The 26823-nt window shown below is 40.2% G+C and overlaps 3 protein-coding genes across 3 annotated transcripts; 2 read left to right on the top strand and 1 right to left on the bottom strand.

The window, feature by feature from the left end:
• The first annotated feature begins 1799 nt into the window (after nt 1-1799).
• LOC138368746 (gamma-aminobutyric acid receptor subunit beta-1-like) lies at nt 1800-4539 on the top strand. Its single transcript, XM_069331466.1, has 2 exons — nt 1800-2161; nt 3030-4539. The coding sequence occupies exons 1-2, from the start codon at nt 1993-1995 to the stop codon at nt 3770-3772; spliced, it is 912 nt and encodes a 303-aa protein (XP_069187567.1). The 5' UTR covers nt 1800-1992; the 3' UTR covers nt 3773-4539.
• A 4294-nt stretch (nt 4540-8833) lies between these two features.
• On the bottom strand, nt 8834-16290 carry LOC138369010 (uncharacterized). The gene is made up of 2 exons (XM_069331845.1): nt 16100-16290; nt 8834-11934 (listed from the first exon to the last, which is right to left on the bottom strand). The coding sequence occupies exons 1-2, from the start codon at nt 16198-16200 to the stop codon at nt 10431-10433; spliced, it is 1605 nt and encodes a 534-aa protein (XP_069187946.1). The 5' UTR covers nt 16201-16290; the 3' UTR covers nt 8834-10430.
• Nucleotides 16291-22957: 6667 nt separating this feature from the next.
• LOC123756618 (glycine receptor subunit alpha-4) lies at nt 22958-25437 on the top strand. The gene is made up of 2 exons (XM_045739847.2): nt 22958-24349; nt 24617-25437. Exons 1-2 carry the CDS (start codon nt 23335-23337, stop codon nt 25369-25371), a joined length of 1770 nt encoding a protein of 589 aa, XP_045595803.2. The 5' UTR covers nt 22958-23334; the 3' UTR covers nt 25372-25437.
• The last annotated feature ends 1386 nt before the right edge of the window (nt 25438-26823 follow it).

Raw genomic sequence — 26823 nt, 5'->3', positions numbered from 1 at the left:
GTTCGGGTACTAGTCTGGTGGCAACCTTTCAACCTTTCCAGTTTAGTCTTATGCTTGACTAGATATGGACTCCATGCTGGAGCCGCATACTCCAGGACACATACTCTGTGTGTGTGTATTCGCAGAGTTATGCTTGCGGGGGATTAAGCTTTAACTCTCTGGTCCGGCCTCATACCCTCCACCTGAATGATCCCAAAATTTTATATTTTAATATATATATTATATATATATATATATATATATATATATATATATATATATATATATATATATATATAATGTCGTACCTAGTAGCCAGAACGCACTTCTCAGCCTACTATGCAAGGCCCGATTTGCCTAATAAGCCAAGTTTTCATGAATTAATTGTTTTTCGACTACCTAACCTACCTAACCTAACCTAACCTAACTTTTTCTGTTACCTAACCTAACCTAACCTATAAAGATAGGTTAGGTTAGGTTAGGTAGGGTTGGTTAGGTTCGGTCATATATCTACGTTAATTTTAACTCCAATAAAAAAAATTGACCTCATACATAATGAAATAGGTAGCTTATCATTTCATAAGAAGAAAATTAGAGAAAATATATTAATTCAGGAAAACTTGGCTTATTAGGCAAATCGGGCCTTGCATAGTAGGCTGAGAAGTGCGTTCTGGCTACTAGGTACGACATATATATATATATATATATATATATATATATATATATATATATATATATATATATATATATATATATATATATATATATATATATATATATATGGGATGTGGAAAACTCCACATCCCAGAAAGATTTCTGGATGTGGAGTTCATTGATTTCATTGTTTTCTAATCTATTTTTTACAGGTGTGGGCAACTTTGCAAGGAACTTTCTTGTCTGTGAAAAAAGTTGTCGACGTAAGCCCCCATCAGCAGGACCCAAAGCTCTGCCTTGGAGAAGATTCAAGTAAAAACCAAACGTCCTTCACTGGATTCATCACAGCTATTACTCTTCAAGCAGCTCTCAGCAGCACCTCTGATCAAGCCTCCACAACTGCAGCAACATTGTAGTAGACTCAGACGGCGTTGTGTCAGTCACTGCCGATTGGAATGATATTGGCCCGGTGGAAATAGTTGATGTTGAAGAGGAGGAGTTGTGTGATCAGACATATAACAGTTTTTTCCTGGCTGAATCTCAAGGATACAAAGGACTTTTCAGGTCCTGCAAAAGTTATGGCGGGTATTTCCTAACAGACGAAGAGGTGGCGTCTGGAGGCTTGGTGGTGGTTAACAGTGTGGCCAGCAACTGCATCACAGACGAGACTCAAGTGTCGTGGGTGGGCAGCGAGGGCGGGTATGGTGAAGGTCTAACGACTCTGTGCCCGACCTTGTTGACTAACGGCACCTTGGGGTCACGCACTTGTCTCAGCGAACTGGAGTGTAGCGTATGTCGTATTCCCGCCACACTTCGCTTCACCATCTTTGGCGACATCCATGACTTTGACAGATACTACTTCTTGCGTATAATGCCCGACGGGAATGTTTACTTCCAAGGACAAGAAACATGCAATATCACTCAAGAGGGCAACAAATGGATCCTGAGATCTCGTCTACATCGCCGGGAGTGGCAGCTACAACGAGGCTCCCAGCCAGTAGGGCGCCGTCGCTGGTGCTCTGGTGACGAAAACACAACTCTGACATTGACGTCCTGCAACATCTTACAGTTCTCCTCCCATGATGGCGTCTGTTTACCTCGGAGCCAGCGATGTGACGGTAACAAAGACTCTCCTGACGAAGCGACGAAGAACATTGTGGGGAACGACTCATAAATAAGGGACCCGGATATAACACTTTCAACAGTCCATTCCACGGAGAAATCAAGAAAGGATATGTACTTTACCAATTTTATCTACATAGCATTGACAAAATAACAACGGAACACGGAGTGGCCAAGGTGCAGGCGGGTATAAGGTTAGTTTGGACCGATGCTCGACTACGGTTTATTGACACTAAGATGAAAGCCAACTACATGAACTGCACCGATATCTGGATTCCCAAACTCGTTATGACCGCCGGCGAATATAGCGGACCACATCTCGAGCCTCAAATCTTTTTTGACTACTGCTTCGTACACTGGAAGAAGAAACCACCAGAGGAACAAAACATGAATGATCCATTAATGGGTAAGTTATGAACACAGTTGTTAAATTAAGATGATAAAGTTCAACAATTATAAGGCAGCCTGTTGATATTATTTTACTTTTGTGCGATGATATTCGTTAAGATAACCTTGACCGGTTTTCATATATTTGATCCCAACCCTTCACACCTACTACAACACTACCACACCCACTACAACACTACCACACCGACCACAAGACTACCACACCCACCACAAGACTACCACACCCACCACAAGACTACCACACCCACCACAAGACTACCACACCCACCACAACACTACAACACTACCATACCCACCACATATTGCAAATACCTCAAATTTTAATTCAAATGTTTTATTAATAAATGCTTGTACATATATACAGTTAGGTTAGTTTACACAAATTATTTACTTAAAGTCGTAATAATAATATTATAACACGTAATATATGTATGCCGTATACTATGTAAGGTGTTTAGAAACTATCCCTGCAATATAGGATTTATGACGTTGTGTAGTTAGTGCTGACAATAAAGATGATATAACTCTCAGCGATCAGAGAGGTAGGCATATTATTAAAGTTAAGGTTTGGGCGTGGGAAATAGGTTCTGTTGCTGAATGCACTGCTCTGTAATTTTTGTTTCAAGGATTTTAAAGATAACTCATCAAGAGACTCCAAATTTGCCACAAGAATTACAAGAGCATTATTGGATTGCCTATCACATCCCAAACAAGGTTCACAGGTTTCAGATTGTAATGTAGTTATTTCTTGAAAATATTTTTTAGCGATTTCGTATATTCAACATTATTTGTGTTTTTCAGCATTATTTTTAAATATTGTAAAATGTATAATTCATGATTTCATGACGATATGTTTCTTTCATCAGGCAAATTAACGTCTTCCAGGCAAGTCAACATTACTCGGTACATGAAGGTGAGCATGGAATACCCGTGTCATCTTAAAGTCTATCGGTATCCATTCGGGACCTACTTGTGCAACATTTCCTTCTCTCTTGTGAGAGCTCACTTGGAGATGTCGCTGAAGCCAGTTGATGGTGAAGTAGGGGCGTACAATGTGCCTTACGTCTTTGACCACGACCTACTCGACTACCACCTGATGAACGTCACCGCCGAGGCCCATCCTGAACACGTCATGTTGACCCTCCACCTGACGGGCCAGTTCGACTACCATCTCCTCAATAGCTTCGCCCCGAGCGCCCTCATGTTCTTCATTTCGTATGCGACGCTCTTCTTCCCCATCACAGACTTCAACGAGAGGATCATGGTGTCCCTCACCTCCATGCTGGTGCTGGCAGGTTTCTTCGCCCAGGCCAGCGACTCCTACATCAAGACGCCGTATTTCAAGCTCATCGATATCTGGTACTTCGTGCTCATTATGCTGTGCTTCGCCGTGGTCATCTCCAACACTGTGGTCAACTCCATGCGGATCAAGGGCTCCAGGTCCTTCTCCAAGATGTGGCCAGCCTCCTCCAACACCTCCATCGATGATCAGAAGCTGAAAGCCAACACCAGGGCCCAAGTTTTTAATATAATTTGCAAAATTGTTCTTCTTCTTTGCTTTCAGTTGCTTGTGGTGTTATATTTCTTGTTCGGCAATGAAATTATATAATATATCAAATATGTGTATATCAAGAAGAAATTAACACATAATGAATATTGTGAGTGTACGACCATACGTAGTCGACCATACGTAGTCACACTAGAATGTGTTGAATAGTTAAGCCTAATTGAAGTAAGGTTCGAGATTAGGTTCAGTTGGCAATTTGTGGCATTTGCACAGCCTGTCCTTAGACCAGGTTCGTTCGAACCTCATCAGTTGTGAATCGTGTGTACAGCCCGTCCTCTAAACAAAGACCCAAAGACCATTCCATGTACCCGCCAAACCCTGGTTTATGGATGAAAAATGGTTTACACACGACTCACAACTTATGACGTCCGAACACTTCCGGAACAAGCGCTTCACTGACGACTTTTGTTCGAACTACAACGCTGTAAATGCTTCACCCACGTACTACAAATACAATAATCGCCAACAGAACCTGAATACCTAACCTAACCTAACCAGTCCCTAAATATGCACAGTATGCTAATATTTAATAATATTAATTTGTATTTGAGAAAAGCTCTGTTTTGAATGAACAGAATGTAAAAATTTACGAGTGCGTCTTTGGGGTCGACCGCTGGATAGAATGGACTTAGTCTGAGTACGGGCTGAATAATCACCAACAGAACCTAAACACCCATCCTAACCTAACCAAAGCCCATTTATTCCCTGTTTTGTGCTTTGTCTACTTCTTTGTGGTTTTGCTTCTTACGGTTTTAGGGTTTCTGTACCATGTTTGGTGTTCCTTGTGTGTAATTTGTTGCTAAAGTGTGGGTGTTGTTTTTGTTCGTCCTATGACGTGATTTCTTGTATTTATTGTGCTTCTTTTATATAAAAAAAAAATCCTCTTGGGTGATGGGTTGTGTCGGTGGCTGAGTTTGTGGTTAAGTAGGTCCTTCCCAAGCATTTGACTGAAGTGTGGATGCACAATTTTCCAGCAAGGCGGAGAATACAGAAGCTTGTATGTTAAATGTGGTTGTCGAACGAGTTTTCGGGCGGGTTGTTGCAAATGCTTGTTATGCCTCAGATTTACTTCATTTCCGCCTATCTGAGTGGACACTAAAGTGAAATGGCGATTTGTTGTGCTTGCGGGGGTTGAGCTTCTGCTATTTGGTCCCGCCTTTCAACTTTCAATTAACTGGTGTACTCTTAAGTGTGCACTTAAGAGTGTAATGATCGTAGTGGAAGCACTTGTGGCACTGTTTTAGTGGATGAGATGCCAATACATCTGAATCCATGTAGAGCAACATGGGTTTCCTCGGCTGGAGAGTTTAACTTTAGGTTTAGAGTCGGACGTTGATTGGCTTCCTTCCAAATGAGTTCTTCTGACACAGAAGTTGGGTTGTGTGTTGATAATGTCAGGAATAGGCGTATAAGATATGAAAGTACTAATACGTCGACCGTAGAAGGTCCTCACAGCCTGGGTTGTACTCTCGTAGTGGGATTAATATCAGACTGGCTTCTTCTAGTGCAGTGGCGGATGGCAGGGGGGAAGAACCCTCAGGCCCCTGAAGAACCTCTTCGTTCTTGAAGAGTCCACTGCCGTCTTCAACGATGTCATCAATGGTTCAACGTCGGTGATTTCCTCCGTGTGTAGAGTACTTCCGGTTGAGTGAATTGGCGGGAGCCCCGGAACATCACATTTATCGTGTGCATCATGATATATAAAGTACCAGAAGCGAGGGCAAGAGTAACCAGCTCCTGCCGCCTCAGCGGCTCAAAGTAGCAGTGGAAGACGACGACTGGCTGTCTGTAGGGCTTGCCTGCTATTGCTCTCCAATGCTGTACTAATGATAAATTTCTCCGGCACTAACAGAAGTTGTCTGCCTACCTCAGAGTATTCTGCTTTTTTTTTAACTCGTTGTGGGCAACAAACTTTTTTTGTAGTAAACAGTTTAACTTTGCACCTTCATTTAAATGAAACTAACTTTTATATAGTCGTGTGATTGTAAATTGACTTGACCAGAAATTTATAATGTATTTAACAGTCGGATTGGATCGGATTGATGTCCATAGGAATGGAAAGGATGGGGGAGGTAGAGGGATGGGGAGATGAAATTCAGGAAGAGGATGCGGGTGTAGAGAGAGAGGAGGTTTGAAAGTTCGGTGGCCTGTCCACCATGGGTTGACATTTTTGTATGTGTTGTTTGTTTGCGTATGTGTTATGTTGGGTTGTCAGTACATTGGCTGGGGGGGCTAGTGTTTGTGACCTTGTTGGTGTCCTAAAGCACTAGAGCCATGGAGTTGGCTGAAGGAGGCTAATCTTAGAAACATCAGGGTAGTTACACTTCTGCCGCCACGACAAATAGTTTTTTGGTTTTATATTTTTTGTAGGTGTTTTATTTATTTATATATTTTTTTTTTTTATTATTTTTTTTTTATTTATTTATTTTTTTTTTATTTTTTTTTTTTTTATTTTATTATTTTTTTTCTTTCTTTCTTTATTCTTCATTTGGTGTAGATTGGGTCTGGGATGGGCCACTCATCTGGATCGTCTGGCAGACCGCTTAGTATCTGAGGGCTTGGGAAGGCCTCATCATGGATATGTCTGATCACTTTTTGTTGGAGAGTGATTCTTCTGGTTCTGTGTGGTGGTTCGTGGATCTCGTAGTCGCTGGTGGTGTTTTCTGCTACGAAGGGATCTTCTGGGTCTGGGACATACATGTTCTTCATACGGTACAGCTGTCTTCTGGCCAGGTAGCTGAGCCTAATGTTCATTGGCTTCATGTTGAGCGTCTCATGGATCAGGTCAGTTCTTACCCTGTCCCTCAGAGTCAGGCCCTCTGCAAAGCGAAGTGCTTTGTTTTGTACTCGTTGAATCTTCAACATGTTGGATTTGTTGGTGAGGTTCAGGGGAACGTAGGGGTATTCCAAGCTAGGCCTTATGATCATTCTGTACAGGTGGAGCTTGATGTGGGATGGGGCTTGGTTTGAAACGGAAGAGCCTCTCCAGTGAGCCCCGGGCCATCGCTGTCTTCTGGGATACGTACTGGGAGGAGTTGAGTAGCCTGTTGAAGTTGTACCCGAGCACTGTGTTGGAGTTTGAGATGGCTATGGGTTCACCCCTGATTCTTATTCCCCCCTCATTTTCAATAGATTTAACAGTAATTATATAATGTGGCTCGATGTGAGTCGATTAGTTCCTTGTTGTAGAGCAAACATTGCCACCATGTCCTAAAAGATGAGGCAGTCCTTGTCAAGTCCATTTATAGGAATAGGTTAGATTTTTACTATTGATCACTAAGCAATTTCTACTAATATAAATAAACCTTCAGATATTTTCGTCTAACTCCCTACAATTGTGGCGTATTTTATAACTTAAATACTGTAGTCTAACTTAGCTTAGTGCCATTTATTATATTTATAGTCAATAAGGAGCAATAGGTTATGGTATTATAGGTTTTGGTGGTTGTGGTCCTTTCTCACGAAGCCACTAATACACGTAATATTACGGTACATGCTTTCATACATGACAACATGTAGAGGTTTGTGATCTCTTACGTGTTCTGTGGTCAAACTCATTTATTTATTTATTTACTTTATTATTCATTTATTTAATTTATTTATTTAACCTTTTTCTTTTTTTTTCTTTTTTTCCTTTCCTTTTTTTTCCTTTTTTTCTTGTTTCTCTCTCTCTCTCTCTCCAAAATTTTCTGTTGACATAGAAAATACTGTAATCCTAAATGTAAGTTATGTATATTAAACATTGAAGTCAGACCAATCCATATTTTTATAACAAACATCAAGCTAACCTGGTTGCTTGAAAATGTACCTTTGTTGCTACTCAATTAAAATAATTTGATTAACCTTTGAATCTAAACTTTCCAGAGTACATGAAAACAATTGCTTATTTGTAATGTAAAGATCATTACAACTCATAATTTTAAACCCTTATATACAGTATTATTACTTAAATACAAATTTGTTACAGCTCTGAAAAAATTACTGATAATAATGATACTTAGTTTAGTCTGACCTGATTGGGTGTGTAACTAATATTTTTAGTAAATCACTTCAAATGTCTTGGTAAATTTTGTTGCCAATTACATTCGCCAATTAGTAAATAATAAACTCTTAAAAAAAATACTATCAATCTCTTAAATTGTGATGTAAACCCTGATTAGCAGATTACATACTGTAGTACCAAAGCATTTTCTCTTAGCATCCATGGCAATATCTAGTTTGGCCCTATCATCATAATTATCAAAATCCATTGCCCATTTATTTAGTTTCTGTGGCTATACTGTAATCCATTGTTATATAGTATTGTATCTATACATCTATTATTGCCCATGCTATGCTTTCTCTCTCCACTATGTTGAATTAATGTTTCTCCAGTGCTAATCTAACATGAAACCAACATTAATAACTGATATTACATTAATTCAATTTGTTGTTTTGTATTTTAGGAAATTTGCTGGAAATGAGACAAATTGAATATTTCGACATTTTTTGTGGTTTTATTAGCTTTCAGTTTTCAATGCTCCAATTTATAAAAATGGTCACAGATACTGTAAAGTACTTGTATCATTAATTCAGTAATACTGAAAGCACAGACTAACAAGCTGCATCATGAAGAAAATGGTCATAGAGTATAGTACTGTACTGTCCTTCATGAGAAAATCAGCAGGTACCATGAGGAGGAATTGAACCCGCACACTTGGTACTCCCAGCCTAGTTGATACAGCTTGGAAGTACCAATTGAAACTTACTTTTTTATCGATACATCACGTTAATGCGATTTCATTGTAATTACACAAGTGTAGTTGCAGGATGAGAGCTACACTCGCAGTGTCCCACCGTCTCGGTACTCTTTGTCGTATAACGCTTTGAAACTACTGACAGTTTTGGCCTCCACCACCAGCACACTTAACGTGTTCCAACCGTCTACCACTGTTTCCAAAAGAAAACTTTCTAATAATTTTTCGGCACCTTTGTTTCTTTAGCTTGAACAAGTTTTTTTCTTAGTCCTCTTGTTCGGTGTTGTGTACTATCCTTCGTGTCGCTAATACATTGCACATCCCAAAAACCATGCTAATGAATAAGGAAACTAATTCATCTACAGTATTGTACTTTTGAAATGTATTTTTTATTTTTAGTACAATAAATTTAATTCTCCCAGTGTGTCTATAAACTGTACAGAAAAGAAACAAACATTTTGTTGCATTAATTATTTTTAGAAAAATACGGCATAATTTTACCTCGATACACAATACAGTACTGTATATGTACCTCATATCTGCAAGTGTGTAGGATAACTCAGCACTACTGCACATTATAAGGTAAAATGCCAACACTTATGAGCACTGTTTCCTGGTACAACTTGAATTTCTCTAGGATTCTCAAAAGACCACGAGGCAAGTCAAAATGTACTGCAAAAACATTGGTCATAGTAAAGGTGTTGCAGGATATTGTGCACATACACGTGTGATGAGACGAATTACTGTACTGTATTGGGATTTCTCTCTAAATGTTGTGTTAATTCGTGTAGAGTATTTTTTTTTAACAAGAAGAATTGGCAGGGATTGAGCTCGGCTCCTAGGTCCCACCTTACAACTGTCAACTAAAGCAATGAACCTCAAATCTGGTATTTTATTGTGCAGTCTCATATCTTGCAGTGTAATTTGTGTGTGCAAATATTAGCATGTGGACACATATGTCCAATATGTGTATGTATATCTGAATTTAATGATACTTTGCTATTCTCTATGTAGCTTGACTTTAATATTTATTTTATTTATTCCTCTAAATTATCTTTTACAAAGAAGGAAAGGAGAATAGATAAAACTATTTAAGTAGAAACATATAGTAATACAAAAAATTGGCATGGATAAGTGAACTTAAACCTGCCTTTAAGCAATATGAAGCAATGCGAAGATTCTACTATATCACCACAGCAGCAATTGAAAATGTGTTGAAACATTTTGGATTTTTTATGAAATAACTAATCGTAGCCAATTATAAAGACTGCTATTCTAGCCTATTCAGTACTGTATAAGTAATATCTTTGATCTGCATAATATAGCTACTAGAGCATTAAGAAGCATATTAATGCCACTAACTAAAACAAATATATTACAAATTACATAAACAAACTAGTAGCTACTGTACAACTCCACTGTATTTAAAATTTGGTGCCCAATTAAAACTGTTGTATTAAAATGCATAGCTTTCAGAATATTTTGTAAAGTAACTCATACCATTTAACATCTCCAAAAGTAATATTAATCATTAAAATAGGCAAAGATTTAATCTTCGCTACAAAAAAATATACAGAGTACAGTATGCTCAATACAATACATTTCAAAATCTTCAGATCCCTTTTAGCAAATATTTGCATTATCTAAAAAAAATATACATTGATATTCAGTCATAAATGAACACACATACAGTATGTATATACTAAAGCATACAGATAAATAACAAATATTGATACCAAATATAAATTCCAGATAGTAAACATCCTCACTGTGTTTTGAATACCTGAGGTATTGGTGTATCCAGCAACTGCACCATATATTACTAGTATGTTATTGTCCCATACTTTTATATATATGCTGATCACACACTAGGCTTAAATACCTGGATGAAAGGCAATATTAATTTCCATATTACAGACTACCTAGTCAACAGAATATTCTCATACTTTATGACAGAGTCAACATCATCTGTTATTTTGCTGTCGCATTACTCGTGGCCCGCCACCCAATATTACACAATCTGGTCGAGCAACCTTTGCCTCTTGGACAGCACCACTTGTTACTTTTGTGTTGGTTACATCAAGCAGCCGCAATGATGGAGCCAGTCGAATTATCTCTTGTAAGCCATAGTCAGAGATAGCACAGCCAGACACTACTAAAGTGTGCAGATGTTTAGTTGTTGAGCCAAATGCACGAACTAGCTTATCAGATAAGCCTTCATCTGGAACCTGACAAGCTTCACAATGCAAATCATCCTCGTGGTCTCCTGCTGGCTCTTCTCTGTTTTCTCCTGTATCATCATTATCCTCCTTATTCTGATTGTTTTTACATGAATTATCTTTCTTTCCTTCTCTTTCATCTGAAATTGCCCGGCTTGAACTGTCCCGTGCTTTCCCTTGTGCTTCACCTGTACAAGATTTATGCTCTCTCTTCTCATATCCTTGCACTGCACCATTATCTTCATCATCATCGCAATCATCATCTTCATCATCCTCTTCATCATCATCGTCATCATCACTGTTTTCCTCTGCTTCAACTGGCCTTCCATCTTTACCAATAAAATAGTGCCTGTCTTCATCTTCCTCTTCTGCACGGTGCTGTTGGACAACAGGAGCATTCCTTACCCACTGGAGACCCATTCCATCCAGTTCCTCATCATTTACCTGTCGCCACTGAGGTCCATTTGGTCCAACATTGATAACCACAACTTGCTGCCTTTCTTCTTGCCACCGAGGATCTGGCATAATGAGGTTGTGCCCTCCTGGTGGTTCCTCTGGCAAACGTTTAACTGGTCCCATTGGACCTAAGTATAGGGCTCTCAGTTTCCCATTTCTCACTACTGATATCACTTCATTGTCTTCTAAGCTAGTTCCTCTCAAGTCCAATTCCTCTAAATTCTGAAAACCGAACCGAAAACCAAGTGCAAGGTACGCCATTGCTCTGCCTACCTTTGGTAAATTTCTTAATACCAATTTTTTTAAAGAATCAACTTTACTAAGCACCATGACATCGTAATCATCCACCCAAGTACACTTGATAATTTTCAAGCACTCTAATCTAGGAAGAATTTTTTGTGTTCTCTTAAAATATGACCCATCTCTTAAGGGTGAAGGCAGATTCACAAACTCACAGTCAACAAGACTAAATTTACTGAGAGACTGAACAGGCAAAAAATCTGCCATTTTGAGTTTGTTGGCATCAATATAAGCTTCACTTAATGTTAATTCCTGAAGGTTTGGGCATTTCTCTCCAATAAGCTTTAAAAGACCTGCACTTATGAGAGGAGTTTTCCACTTGGGGGTCCCTGCATATTTCTTCTTGTGTCCTCGCAGAATTAAACGACGAGTAGTTGCACGCAAAAACACATGGCAACGCTTTAACTGCTGCAAAGATAAGCACCCTTCACTGAAGTTTACATCAATCCACAATGACTTGTCACCTGCCACTTTGTTGAATCGTTCACATGTTCTGAAAATAAAGACATTAAATTTATATCAAGCATATAATACCACAAATCAGCAATTTACCTTCAACATTATCTCAAACTTTTAACTAATTTTATATTAAATATTTTTAAGTAAATACTTTATTATATCCAACAACAGTCCTGTTGACCTGGACTAGGCACGTCCTATTTAAACCCAACCCTTCTCCCCCATATACCTATCCAATCAATTCACCATCTATACCTATCCACCATCACCCCAAAAGGTGGCGCGGCAAACAGACCTCCAGCAAGGACAAATATTGCCTACCCTTGGCTGAAGGGTAGGCAATATTCTCTCTCTAAAAATGCAGCAGCAGCATACAATGAGTTGTGGGTAAATGTTGGAATAACTGAGATGTTGTGCATAATATTGTGAATTTGTTTATTTTTGGACATTCATGGTGTTCAAAAAGAGAACTTGATAAACAGCACTAAAGGATACCTGATCATCTAGACTGATTCATACATAAGATTGAAAGCAGCAGCATCTAACAGCCTGGTTGACCAGACCACCAATCAGGAAGTCTGGTTAGAAACCGAGCTATGGAGACATTCATTCCCAGAACCATAAACAGGTAGACAACAGGTAGGTTAGTCAAATGTTCAGCTAACACAAATGGGAGGTTGGCCCCTTATTTGTATTACCGAGTTTTGATTGTATTTGTATATGTATACTATTCTATATAATTTGTTCAGTACTGTACATGGGAAAATTAATCAACTCCCTTCAATAAGTCTAAGTTGAGAATCAAGTCAAGGACTATTCAGACACTAACACACCCTGAGGAAAACAACTCAGAAAGAACACTCAAAACCTCCTCAGAAAAGATAACGCTGGTGAAGAAATGCAAAATGCAAGCAGACACAAAGGTATACAACCCTGAAATAAATTCAGGGAGAACTATTAACTAAGGACACACAAGATGGGGATGCATAGGCACAATTGTGAAGCATAATGAATAAATACATGCTATGTATAGCCCCGCCCCATGGGACAACCACGTTCAAAAGAACATGAACCCCCCCCCCACCCCCCTTGATCTAAATAATACAAAGGATATAGGGTGTAAAGTTACTGCCAGCTATGTGAGAGGTGGAATGCTTTAGTGAACTACAGCTGCCATCTGGTGATCTCTCGCCTCTATGTGCACACCAGATTCTGGTCCTGGCGCTTGGTAGACCTGCACAAGTTCCAGAGACCTGGGTGCTTTGTGAATGTCTCAATGGTGCCAGAGCAAATGCACCAGGAATTTAAAAAGAACCAGCCCAGAAAGATAAGCAAAATAAATGAATTTTTGTGTATGTTATCATTCATAATTATTTATATGCAAACAAAATAATTGTATATTACGGCTGAATATTCTAAAATGTGCATTATATAATTTACTATAAGAAAAAGCAGAAAAATTAGATGAACAGCCAAAAAAAAAAAAAAAAGAGCTCATTTTATGAAATCTGGATTTCACTCACATCTGGCTCTGATCTGGAACAATATGATCTGCTTTTTGAGGAAGTGGTGAATGTGGATAATATTTTCTTCAAGTGACCCTATTATGGGAATTATAATATAGGCTGCAGTGCAAAATATACTGTAGTCGATTACTATAAATTTGCCTTAAGTATATCCCTATACTGTACACATATACTGTTCAATAATTATGTAAATTGAATGTATTATTATTATTATTATTATTATTATTATTATTATTATTATTAAAGTACTTAAAATTTGCTTTGCACATTTTTTTTAGTAATTTTGTCACCAGCTATTGCTAAATGAAGACCACTGGTTATTATAATCCACAATCTTTGTTGCAATGAACAAATTACATGAAAATATTTATTGACCATGAAGTACATTGTGGCTTACCGACTTACGATAGTGTCGTCAACTAACGATATTCGTTGATACATGTTCAGGTCGACCGAGCACATGCTTTCCGGTCGCATGGGCCGACCTGTCTCAGTTTACTAGAGCCGCCCTTTTAGTGACGATCACACTTATAAGAAATTCCATTTTTGTGGTGATTCTTTGCTTTTTGAACATATAAGTGATTATTATATAACACGCCATGGGTCCCAAAAAAGTTTGTGGTAAGGTTTAACCCAAGAAAACACATGTGAGGCTGACCACAGAGAAAAAAACAAGTGATCCTTTGTAAACATGAAAATGGTATGAGGGTTATTGATGTGGAGAATGTCCCTTCTTGATTTATTATGAAAATGCGTGCAGCATGGGAAGAACTGCAAACTTTTGTTGAAAGGACTCACCCAAACAAGCTGCAGTAGGTCGTTGCCTTAACCTTTTCAATGACATTGTGATGCATCACTACAGATAAATGTTAAAGCAAAGGGAAAAACAAGTGTTGCTAGACAAATTTTTAGTGAGACAAACAAGCAGTGAACCACAACCAGGTCCTAGTGGTATGCAAGCAAAATGTTGGAGAGAGTGTACCCCAGAGAAATCATCACTGCCTGATGTTATAATGGAAGGGGACTCCTCTTCCAAACAGTAACACATCTCCTCCTTTCCCCCTCATCACCATCTTCCATATACCATCAAGAGTCCTCCATAAAGGTAAGATAAACATATGTACTGTATTGTAGTAAGAGAAAAAAAATTGTATTCAGTATAAAATGTATTTTTAAATTAATATTTTTGGGTGTGTGGAACGAATTAATTCAATTCTCTTTATTTCTTATGGGAAAAATCGTTTTGACTTATGATATTTTGACTTACGATATGTCTCTGGGAACGGATTACCATCGTAATCGGGGCCCCACTGTATAGCCTATTTTAAAAATGTTATACTGTATTCTTAATTAATTAAATTCCATATTGCATACTCTTTAACATGCACGTTATATACATGATTATATTTGTCAAGATGGTATAGATGATTACTAACTGCATGGTGATCTTTACTCTTAAATTTGTCAAATATATGCCATCTATATATAATTTGGACTGGTATATTTTAATTTGTAAATGAACTATTAAAAAATCCAAAATGGTTTAGTATCATACAAGTTAATGATTAGTCTGTATTAAGAAAGACTGAGAAACAGGGCAACTTGTTCCAAGTTCTCCTAACAACTGGTCGACATGTCCCTCCCCCCCAAAAGCAGGGCAAAATAGCTGTGCATGTTGTAAAGAGCACAAAAGTATCTGATACCTGCCAGAACTTCTGGCTTCAGGCCAGGTCAAGCCTGGCCTCAGGCCGGGTCGAATATGTCCTCAGGCCGGGCTCAGGGAGTAAAAGAACTCTCAGAACCCTCTCCAAGTATGCTCCAGGTAACTTGCAGGGTGTTGAAGCCTGTGCTGTTAGCTGACAGCTGAATGTTTTGAAAATAGTAATATGGATAGTTATTTGTCAGCAAGATAAGCCATCCCATTTCCAACCCAAAGTTTCCAGCAAACCATGCTGTTGTAATTTTCTTTGGCTTTTTTTTTTTTTACTATTTAAATGAGTTAGGGTGTTATGTTGGGCTTAAAGCAGGATAATGTTGTGAGAGATCAGGTTAGGTAAGGACAAGTTAGGTAGGGACACATTAGGTATGGGCAGGTTAGATAGGAAAAGGTTAGGTAGAGAGAGAGGCTAGGTAGAGAGGGGCTAGATACGTAAAGGTTAGGTAGAGAGGGGCTAGGTAGGGAAAGACTAAGTAGGTAAAGGTTAGGTAGGGACCAGTTAGGTAGGCAGAGGGTAGGTACAGACAGGTTAGGTAGATGCTAGGTATGGATAGGCTAGGTAGGGACAGGTTAGGTAGGGACAAGTTAGGTAGGGACAGGTTAGATAAGAGCAGGTTAGATAAGAGCAGGTTAGATAAGAACAGATTAGATAAGAAGATTAGGTTTTTACCAAACTAGAAATAAGGTAAAATATAAAACAACGCAACTTGTGGAATATAATCAGCCATATTTAAGACTGATGATGCTTGGGAGTGTTTTAGCAAGACTCAAAATGTTTATGGAAAATCAGAGATAAGTTCTGGCTGTGCTTCTGTGCTCAAGTTTCAATATACCTAAACAAAAAATGGATTTAAGATTTGTCAAAATCTAAATCGCCCTTTGAGCTAGTTTTTTTTCTAAATGGTTTGATCAAATAAGTCATTGATTGCGTCAAGGTCTTATGAAGAGTGACTTACTGTGAGAGAGTGAGAAGATCCCGAGACTTGAGGTACGAGAATATAAGTAGAAGGACGTCATCTGAAAGGTCAAGTATGGAGGCTGGGCCAAAAAAAGCCATACTGGCCTTCTTTGAGTGGAAAAACTACAGCGAGCCAGACACCACAGAAACAATCACAAAGCATCAGCCTCGCGCGAGTCCGATACCTCCGTCATCACAACACAACCCAATACACAACTGAAATATACTAACAAAATACTTATTAAATCAAACAAAATTGCATTTATATTTATATTAACATTAAGACAGGTAAAGCAAAAATCTAAAAAAATATTTTGCTAATTATGACCGTAGTAGCAACGAGTCTTCCTAAGCCAAAGCCACGATATATGAAGCGAACAAATCTATTTGGTGTTGACAGCGTTCATTGTGTACATTAAAAAACCTAAACAAAACTCCCGTATGTCTCCAGTAATTTGTAGCGTCATTCAGATAGTCTTTTAGAACAGCTGAAAGGATATTAATACCAGGGATTTTATTTTAGTTATCATATTCAAAGTTGTTAATGACCAAACGTGAATTCATTCCATCTACAGCGGGAATTTCAAACACAGTGAAGGCAAGGAGGGTGTTGAAAACTATATTTACACAAATAAATAATAATAAAATATAACTTTTTGTATAAACTAGCTCAGATACACATAATTTTACTGCTAAGCTAATCCATATGACATGTTCCACTGGATGGATGGTCATAGCTCGAATGTGAATCTAGATCTAGTCTACTCGTTTGCACTAGTAAAATTCTAGTACTTTACTAGTAAATTCAGTTTAGCATAGTCTCTGGGCAGAGTATGAGAACATCTCCTAATATCCGTGAGTGCATTAAACTAGCTACAACGCTCCAGGTAACTCACGTCATTTAGTGTAAAATCATTCACTATAACATTGAAGAGCGAGTTCTGTATAGTTTCTACACTAACCCCACCAGCTCCATAACTGATACAGCCAGCTCTCCAGGGCTGGAAACCACCATGAAGACCCCCATCCATCGCCAGATCTCTAGTATCAGCTATTGATACAGATAATGGCTCCAATCGAGCCTCCACTTACGGGCTCACCATAGCCCGTGCTACTGGAACTTCTTGTTCTGAGTAGCTGAATCAAAAACAACAAAACAACCTGTACAGTATAGTTAGTTGTTTTATCGACGGAGTATTTGGAGTATCTGCTGTCAGAAGACTCGTAATACCGCTCACAGGATGAATATGGGGTGTGTAATAAACTACCGTTCGCATGAGTATGGAGTGCACAATAAATTTATAATTCATAATTCACAAGACTGAATAAATTGCATCTTTGTCTTATGTTCTGTGTATGTAAAATCTTATGAATAAATTATTTTATTGTTGCTATTATTGTTATAAAAAAAATTGTTGGTGGCCTCCACGTGCGTGCGAGCGGCCACCTGTACGTTGTAGTCGTTCGTATAGACCCGCGTAAACAAACACAGGTGAATACGATAGTCCTTGGTGGAGATCAACACGATAACCGTAGGGAGGGAGGAAGGGGGAAGGTGTATAGGGGAAGACGAGAAGAAGAGGGACGGATAAATGAGGCATGAAGGAGAGACGGAAATATGCATGTGTGAGTACACACACACACACGCACAAACACATGGGGCGTTAGGGCGCTGAGTGGACAGCGCGCGGGTCTCGTAATCCTGTGGCCCGGGTTCGATTCCCGGCAACGGCGAGTAACAATGGGCAGTTTCTTTCACCCTGATGCCCTTGTTACCCAGCAGTAAATAGGTACCTGGGAGTTAGACAGCTGTTACGGGTGTAACAGACTGCTTCCTGGGTGTATGTGGAAAAAATAATTAGTTAGTTAGTAGTCAGTAACAGATGATTGATTGATGGGCCGAAGGCGGCGGGCCGAAAGAGCAGAGCTCAACCCCTGCAAGCACAACTAGGTGAATACATACACACACACAAACAGAGGCTACAGGATGACTTGGACAGACTGAAGGAATGGTCCAACAAATGGCTGCTAGAGTTTAACTCAAGCAAATGCAAAGTGATGAAGATAGGGAGCAGTAGGGAGCAGGAGACCAAACACAAGGTACCAACTGGGAGAGGAAATCATTCAGGAGTCAGGACGAGAAAAAGATCTGGGGGTTGATATCACACCAGGACTGTCCCCTGAAGTCCACATAAAAAGGATAACATCAGGGGCGTATGCAAAGCTGGCGAACATAAGAACTGCCTTCAGAAACTTGTGTAAGGAAGCATTCAGAACCTTGTATACCTCATATGTCAGACCAATACTGGAATATGCGGCTCCACCGTGGAGTCCACATCTAGTCAAACACAAAATGGGGTTAGGAAAGGTTCAGAGGTATGCCACCAAGCTAGTTCTCGAACTGAGAGGAATGAGCTATGAGGAAATATTACTGGAACTGAACCTCACAACACTGGAAGACAGAAGAGTTAGGAGAGACATGATCACAACCTACAAAATTCTCAGAGGAATTGACAGGGTAGAAAAAGATAAACTGTTTAACACGGGTGGTACGCGAACAATAGGACACAGGTGGAAACTGAGTACCCAAATGAGCCACAGGGACCCTAGAAATTATTTTTGTGTGTCAGAGTATTTAATAAATGGAATGCATTAGGCAGTGATGTGGTGGAGGAAGACTCCATACACAGTCTCAAATGTAGATGATAGAGCCTAATAGGCTCAGGAATTTGTACACCGGTTAATTGCCAAATGAGAGGCGGGATCAAAAAGCCGAAACTCAACCCCCGCAAGTAAAACTAGGTGAGTACACACACACACCAATAAACACTATACAGGACTCATATACATAAGTAATTATTACACCATATATTACGCTTGATGGTGAGCGAGATACCGACACAAGAAAGAAAACAATCAATTAATGATAATTCCGGCCGTTTATATCCATGTGGAAGAGTATGAATCCTTAGTTCCAGGTCGGAGAGTGGCCAGAAGAGTTGATTCATCGTCTCCTGCCAGGCTCAGTGTGTATATATATCTTGGTTAATACAACCCGTTATTATTTGATGATAGGGCCACACTCCCGGTCCCTCCTGTGGTGACCCACACTCACACTGACCGTCACATTGCAGCAAACTTAAAAACAATATTCGGAGTATTTCCTGTTTTACAGGAATGCTTCGACGAAAATTAAACTGCAGCGATTGGGATCGTCACGAAGGGTCACTGACCCCCAGCGTTCGGGGCCACCATGAGGGGTCACTGATCCCCAGCATCCGGGGCCACCATGAGGGGTCACTGACCCCCAGCGTCCGGGGCCACCATGAGGGGTCACTGACCCCCAGCATCCGGGGCCACCATGACGGGTCACTAACCTCGACACTTCTTTACTACCCTCGTCGTCACCTCCGACTCCGGCACCTCTTTCTTCTGTTGGCTTTCCAGATGTCTTCAGGTGAGTGGGTTTTTAGTTTGGTTTAGTTCATTTATTATACGCCCCATACCCATCTTGTGGGCGGTAGTGTAAAGTTTAGGCTTAGGGATGGAGCCCCACAATTCATTTAGCTAAGCAAGTTACAATCTTGATGAGCTAGTTACAAAATTCAGTATAAGTCGTCACATCATCAATGAGTTCGAGATCGATCACAAGTACAGTTTTTTTAATTTAGCAACTGACATATGTGGAGAGCTAGTGTCACAATTGATATTAGGCTATTAGGCTATTAGGACAATATCCAATTCTGGCCCCAGACACCACTCGGTACCCCTACTTAAATCTCTGAATATGTTAGACATTAAGTCACTGCACATTCTCTCATGTGTATTATACATATATAAAACGCTAAACTATAATGCCAATCCTGATCTCAAAAGCTTCATAGAAGGTTGTATCAGAACCCATGAGCATCACACCAGAAATAAATACAGTTTTGATATTCCTAGAGTACGACTTAATCAAACTAGAAATGCTCTACAAATCAAGGGGCCCAGAATGTGGAATGACCTTCCCAACCATGTTAAAGACTGTACCTCTCTCAACCAGTTTAAGTTAAAAGCGAAGCTATACCTAATAAATTCCCTGTAACCTACCTTACCCTTCTATTGTCAACCAATGTCTGTTTTTTTCTTTAAAGAGCGCTGTTTGTCGACATAATTGTATTTGTGCTGCTTTTTCATCTATGTTTTCATTTCTTGTTTTCATTCTACTCATTATGCTCAATTAGTATTAAGCTTGTCATTTAAGTTTATCATGCCCGAAACGCTTTGCGTAATAGTGGCTTTAGGCATTGTATGTACTAGCTATACCTATAAGTTAAACAATCCTTGTAAATATTTATTGTATGTATGTACCTTACCTAAATAAAATTGTATTGTATTGTATTGTATTGTATTGATATATTTGTCCTGCACACCGCCCCCCCCTCCCCCTCATCCACTGGGCAGCGGCGGATAGGTTACAATCACTTAGTTTCTACCTTGATGAGCTAGTTACAAAATTCAAAGCACATCTTCACATCAACAATGGCCTCGAGACCGACCACAAGTACAGCTTCTATTTTAAGCAACTGTGAGTGAGTAAGTAGATTTGACCGTTATATATTTCCTAAGGAGTTCGCTGGCACTAGTGAATCAGACTTACACCGAGTGCATTAACACAGGGACAACGAGGCTAGCAGGCGGGGCATAGAGAGCCAGACCACATTTCCCCGTAGACAGTTAGGTCAGTACTGTTGAGGACGTATTTCTTTGACGCAGTTCCCTGCCTTCCGCCAGGAGAGTGTGTTGGTGTGGTGGCGCTGGCCGGCGGGTCAGCCTCTCTGTGTGGCACTAACAACACTGTCCACCGCCCCCCCTTCGTCGACGTCGACTGGAATAACTTGGCAGTGTGCGCCCTTCTGCAGCCCCAGCAGCAGCAGACGGAGAAACCCAAGCAGAGGCGACAGCAGCAGATTAAGGCACAAACCAACCAACAGGATGGTCAATACTTCTATTGCAACACTAAAGACATCAGTCTTACAGCTGGTCAGCTTCTTGCGTTCCTTACTTTATTTCACATTATTTCCATTTTCAGTAAAATTGTAGACTACTGAATGTATGTTGACTGATTCAAAAACAATACCTTGGGAAGGATCCAATAAAGTTGTCGCAGTATAAACAAAAATATTCTACATCAAAATTAATTTTTGGAAGCATCGGTACATATTTAGATAGCTAATATTGAGAGATATATCAATGAATTTTTTATTTAGATAATAATGTTATGTAATGTGGGGTGATTTTAGATGTTTGAATGCAAAAACAATAGTCCGGTAGCCATAGGTATCACGATAGATACATATGGAATAAGTAACAGCTTTCATGTTACTTCCACATGTTGTAGGGTTCAATGACTCCAGCCTGTGGGTGAGTGTTGGCGGGAGCCGCTACACCTTCCCCGCGACACTACTGACGGACGCTTGGAACCTCGTGTGCGTCGGTTACTCCACTCACCAAAACCAAGTTATTAATATAATTTCTTTATGGAAGTAGAGGGAAAGGGGGGGACCGTGTTCGGGCGAAACAATTTAAGTCTACGGTCTCGATACCAATATCAATTTCGTATCGGGGGGCGGGTTAGAGTGCGTTACCACGAGGGAGGTCTCAGGGGTTATGCTGGGTGCATGTAAGGAGAAAAAGAGTGGCATTGAAAAAGGCGATGGAGAAGACTGGTGGTGTAAAATGCGAGGCTACGTGTAGCCTGTAGCCTCGCATTTGTAGCCCCTGTAAAATGCGAGGCTACATGACGGTAACTTTGGGTATGAGGAGGGGGAAAGGTTTGTTGGAGTTGGGAGTTGAGGGAAAGGAAACTACCAGCAGAAAGCGCCAAACCATTACAACTCTTATAACATTTGGAAGGGATCAGGATAAGGATTTGGGATGGGACGGGGAAAGGAATGATGCCCAACCACTTGGACGGTGGGGGATTGAACGCCGACCTGAATGACGTGAGACCGGCGCTCTACCGTCTAGCCCAAGTGGTTGGGCAGGTAGGGATTGAGTGAAATATAGTTCGGTTTCCTTATGATATTTAGGATCTGTGATTTTTCCCAGATTGTCAACGTCGACGGGAGGTTAGAATGACATCTGTAATGTGAATCGAGGATTGTGTCATATTCGTGAGAATTGATTTGGGCTCTTAATCTTCAGCCCAAACACTTGGGGTGGACGGTAGAGCGACGCTCGCTTCATGCAGGTAGGCGTTCAATCTCCGACAGTCCAAGTGGTTGAGTACCATTCCTTTCCCTCGTCCCATCCCAAATCCTTGTCCTGATGTTTTTGTTGTTGTTTTAGATTCAGCTTCTTGGAACAAAAGTTCCAAGAACCAATATGGTGAGCCAGTAGTGGACTTGCCTGGCACAGAAGCGGGGCTGTAATTGTGTGTTGTCCTGATCCCTTCCAAGTGCTATATAGTCAATGGCTTGGTGCTTTCTCCTCATAGATCCTTTCAATGATTTTCAGAAAACAGCCTTACTTTGTCTTTAGTATTTTACTCACTAGTTTGTTATCATCAGTGACACTGTTTTTCAACATCTTCCATCTCCTAAAATAAGAAACCAATACCATAAGTGGTTCTGTTTAAGTTAAGGTTAACAGTTTCTCTCAAGTTTTGCCTTCCTCATTGTGGCTTTGCAATTTATAGTTCCTTTGAGACAACATTGGTGTTCAGGAAGTTAACTTATTTTTTTCGTTCTCATCACCATGTTCCAGCTGAACGTAAGAATACATCCAGAATTTACGTTAGCGATAGTTTGCACGTCTTTTATAGACTATTGAATACTTTGCTGCACTGCTTGTAATGTGTGATCGCTTAAAATTTTATACAGCATGTTTTCTAACTTATTATTTGATAGCACCATTTTCGCCTTCTAAGTACCACATATATTACAGGTCTGGGCACGTGTAGGGGAAATCCTTTTGAACTGGACTAACGTTGAGAAGACTTATGGCATTGTGTCTGAGGACAGAGGGGTGTGTGTGGGCTCCCATCTCAACCACCAACGTTCCTTTACTGGGTTGGTTGCTGCTATTTCCATCCAGCCACGGCTCATCAACGGCTCCTCTGAGCCTGTTACTAATTGTAATAATCTTGTGGACAACAAAAAGGCAGCCATCCCCATCAATTCAACCTGGATTAGTCGAGGAAATGTATTGCTAGTTGATTATTCACTAGACGAGCTGTGTTCTCAATCAATGGATAGTTTGCTGCTCAAAGAACCTTGTGATTATAATGGAATGTTGAGAATATGTAAAGGGTTTGGCGGACATTTTCCAACGGAAGAGGAGGTGGCGTCTGGAGGCTTGGAGGTGGCTAACAGTGTGGCCAGCCACTGCATCACAGACGAGACTCAGGTGTCGTGGGTGGGCAGCAAGGGTCGATATGGGGAGGGTCTAACGACTCTGTGCCCGACCTTGTTGACTAACGGCACCTTGGGGTCACGCACCTGTCTCAGCGAACTGGAGTGTAGCGTATGTCGTGTTCCCGCCACACTTCGCTTCACCCTCTTCGGCGACATCCATGACTTTGACAGATACTACTTCTTGCGTATAATGCCCGACGGAAATATTTACTTCAAAGGACAAGAAACATGCAACATCACTCGAAATGACAACAAGTGGATCCTGAGATCTCGTCTACATCGCCGGGAGTGGCAGCTACAACGAGGCTCCCAGCCAGTAGGGCGGCATCGCTGGTGCTCTGGTGACGAAAACACAACTCTGACGTTGACGTCCTGCAACATCTTACAGTTCTCCTCCCATGATGGCGTCTGTTTACCTCGGAGCCAGCGATGTGACGGTAACAAAGACTCTCCCGACGGGAGCGACGAAGAAGGATGCCGAAAGAGACTTGTTGACAAGGAACCAGGCTATGAACGTGAAGTTACTCCAGTTTATGACTCTAATGACCAAGGGATAGTGACATATAGCTATGAGATTTTTAATATCGATCAAATTACCAATGAGAAAGGCATGGCACATCTTGACATCGGGTTTTTCATGTCATGGCATGATCCAAGAGTCCGTTTCTGGGATTTGGGAGAAAATTTGCATTTCATTTCGTGCGATGAGATATGGTATCCAAAACTTGGTATGTTTGCTGGATATAAGCAAGGACCTGGTATTAACGTGGAATGCTACAGTTCACGCTGCAATACAAGGAAGAATATGAATTCCATTGAGCAGTACGACTTCAAGGATGCATTTATGGGTAAGCTGTGTTGACAACACTTTAGTTATTAGAAAACTAATCTTTATTTGAGTTTCTAGAATTAACCTTCAATATGAGCTGTATACACACATTTGGCGTTTGCTTTTAACACTGCATACGACCAGAGTGCAAGGAGCATCTTGTGCCGTGTTAAGATAAGGAATTAATGTAGGATTTCATGCGAGTATATTGGTCTTATAATACTTTGTAAGGTAAAATGTCAAGTTCTTGCATTTTTTCATGAGTTTGTTTGCTTATCTTCACTAGGAAGGTTCCTGACAGGGCAACAACAGAGTCTGAGGGTTTACTCAGAGTGTCGTGTCAGCTTTCCTTGCAAGTTCCATTTGCACCGCTTCCCTTTTGGTAGTCAGATGTGCAATGGATCATTTTACATCGTGAAGGCTATCACCGAGATGAAGTGGCAGCATAAAGACAATGCAACTGGACCTTACGAAGTGAATTATGAAAATGAAGACTACCTCCTGGACTACCGACTCATTAAGATAACTGGAGAGACCACCGTGGACTTCCATTGGAGTGGGAGACAAAAGACCTTTGCCATCATTACTCTGCACTTACAGAGCCTGTGTGACTATCATCTACTCAACAGCTTTGCCCCAAGTGCCCTAATGTTCATCATCTCTTACTCAACACTCTTCTTCCCCATCAAGGAGTTTAACGAGAGGATTATGGTGTCACTGACATCCCTGTTGGTGCTTACAGGACTCTTTGCTCAAGCCACTAACTCTTATGTCAAGACACCCTACTATAAGCTACTAGACATCTGGTATGCCATCCTCATCACCCTCTGCTTCTGTATCGTCATAGCTAATGTTGTTGTGAATATGGCGAGGGTGTCCAGGATTCAGACCACCTCCTCTGTTCATGACAATGAGAATGATGATGATGCCTTGATCCTCAGGAAGCCCAAGAGGTTTAACTTCCTGAGCCTTTCATTGTTTCTCTTCCTATTCTTGCTTTTGGTTGTTATATATGTGTGCTTTGCTCTAGACGTTCTATAAGCTAAATTTAGTTTTACGATTATCATAGACATGTATTGTAATTAGAATAAAATTTCTTTAACATTTACTCCATTTTACCATTAGCAGCTTTTTTCTCAATAAATAGTTCTCATATTTTATCATTTCATTCCTACTTCATCCCAATATTATAATCTTGCCAAGCTTCAGTGTTTAAATATAAGCATCATTCCATACAACCTTTGCTGTTCTAGCTGCTGCCTAAATATTTTATTGTTGGCCATTTTTATTATACTAGTTGTGTCTGTCTCGGCCAGTAATTGACCTGCCCCAGGATGCAATCCACAGTTGACATTCTCCTCAGTATATATATTTACTGCAAGGTGAACAGGCACATCAGAGGAAAGGAAACTTTGTATAAAAGTTTTAGTCCTTCCCAGTTTTTTTCAGCAGGAAGGAGAGATTCCAGAGGCATAGAAGATGAGAAAAATAAGGACCTGTAATTATGAAAAAGGTGCCGTCAAAATCGGAAGACTATACAGCAGTCATAGAATATTCTAAAGTTCCAAGACATTCAAGATATCTAGGAATATACATGAACAAAGACTTAAGACAAGCAATGTCAAAAGTATCACCACCATATACACAATGCGGAGGAAAAGGGGAGAACCTGGTTTACGATTCTGACAGACAGGTGTGATTATTTCAAGATACTCCATTGCCTCAGGCAGTAAGAGAATGAGACCAGGTGAAACAAGGATGGCTGGGAGGAGGAAGATGCAACCAAGAGTCAGAGAGCGAACTCTGACTCGGTTCAGAGTGGACATAGAAGAGTCAGGTGGAGAAGTGACAAATATGGCAGGTAGGGAATGACTGAATAGTAGAAGCACCAGCCAGAGATACCAGAGTTATCTCCAGATACCACCCTCTGCTTCAGATTATAGATGAGCAGTAACGGAGCTGGTGGTGGTGATGGGGGGGATGTCTAAGGCTTGGAGGCAGTTGTGGAACCGAGGAAGGAAAGAATAGTAGGGTAGACGAGCATGAAACAATGCATGAGTAAAAGTCATGTCAGAATAGACGGATGTCATACCTGGTGTCTTACCACAGTGAAAGATATACAATCTCTATATTTTAAGTCAAGGATGGATTCTTCAAAGTTATAGTGCACACACGAGCATGAAGAGACAGGATGGGTATTGATGCAGAGCTTGGGGGAGAACAACAAATCATGCCCTAATTTCCAACACCCATTGCAGTAGCATGGAGGGAATGAACTCATGAATGAAGCCTTTGACACCAGCAAGAATTACTGAAGATGGGAGGGTCTAACAACTCTAAGAGATTGATGACAGGAGCCAAGTGAATGTATCAACCTGTAGGATAAGATAATCTTGGGCCTTGATGTATTTAATATTCTCATTGAAGTCTTGAAAGACTGTGTCCAGTCACTACATGGGGTGGGAGAATGAAGGTGCCAATGATGGCAATTAA

Source organism: Procambarus clarkii, chromosome 26, assembly GCF_040958095.1.
Source record: "Procambarus clarkii isolate CNS0578487 chromosome 26, FALCON_Pclarkii_2.0, whole genome shotgun sequence".
Lineage (NCBI taxonomy): Eukaryota > Metazoa > Arthropoda > Malacostraca > Decapoda > Cambaridae > Procambarus > Procambarus clarkii.
The sequence above is the reverse complement of the archived record's forward strand: the minus strand, read 5'-3'. Positions and strand labels throughout refer to the sequence as shown.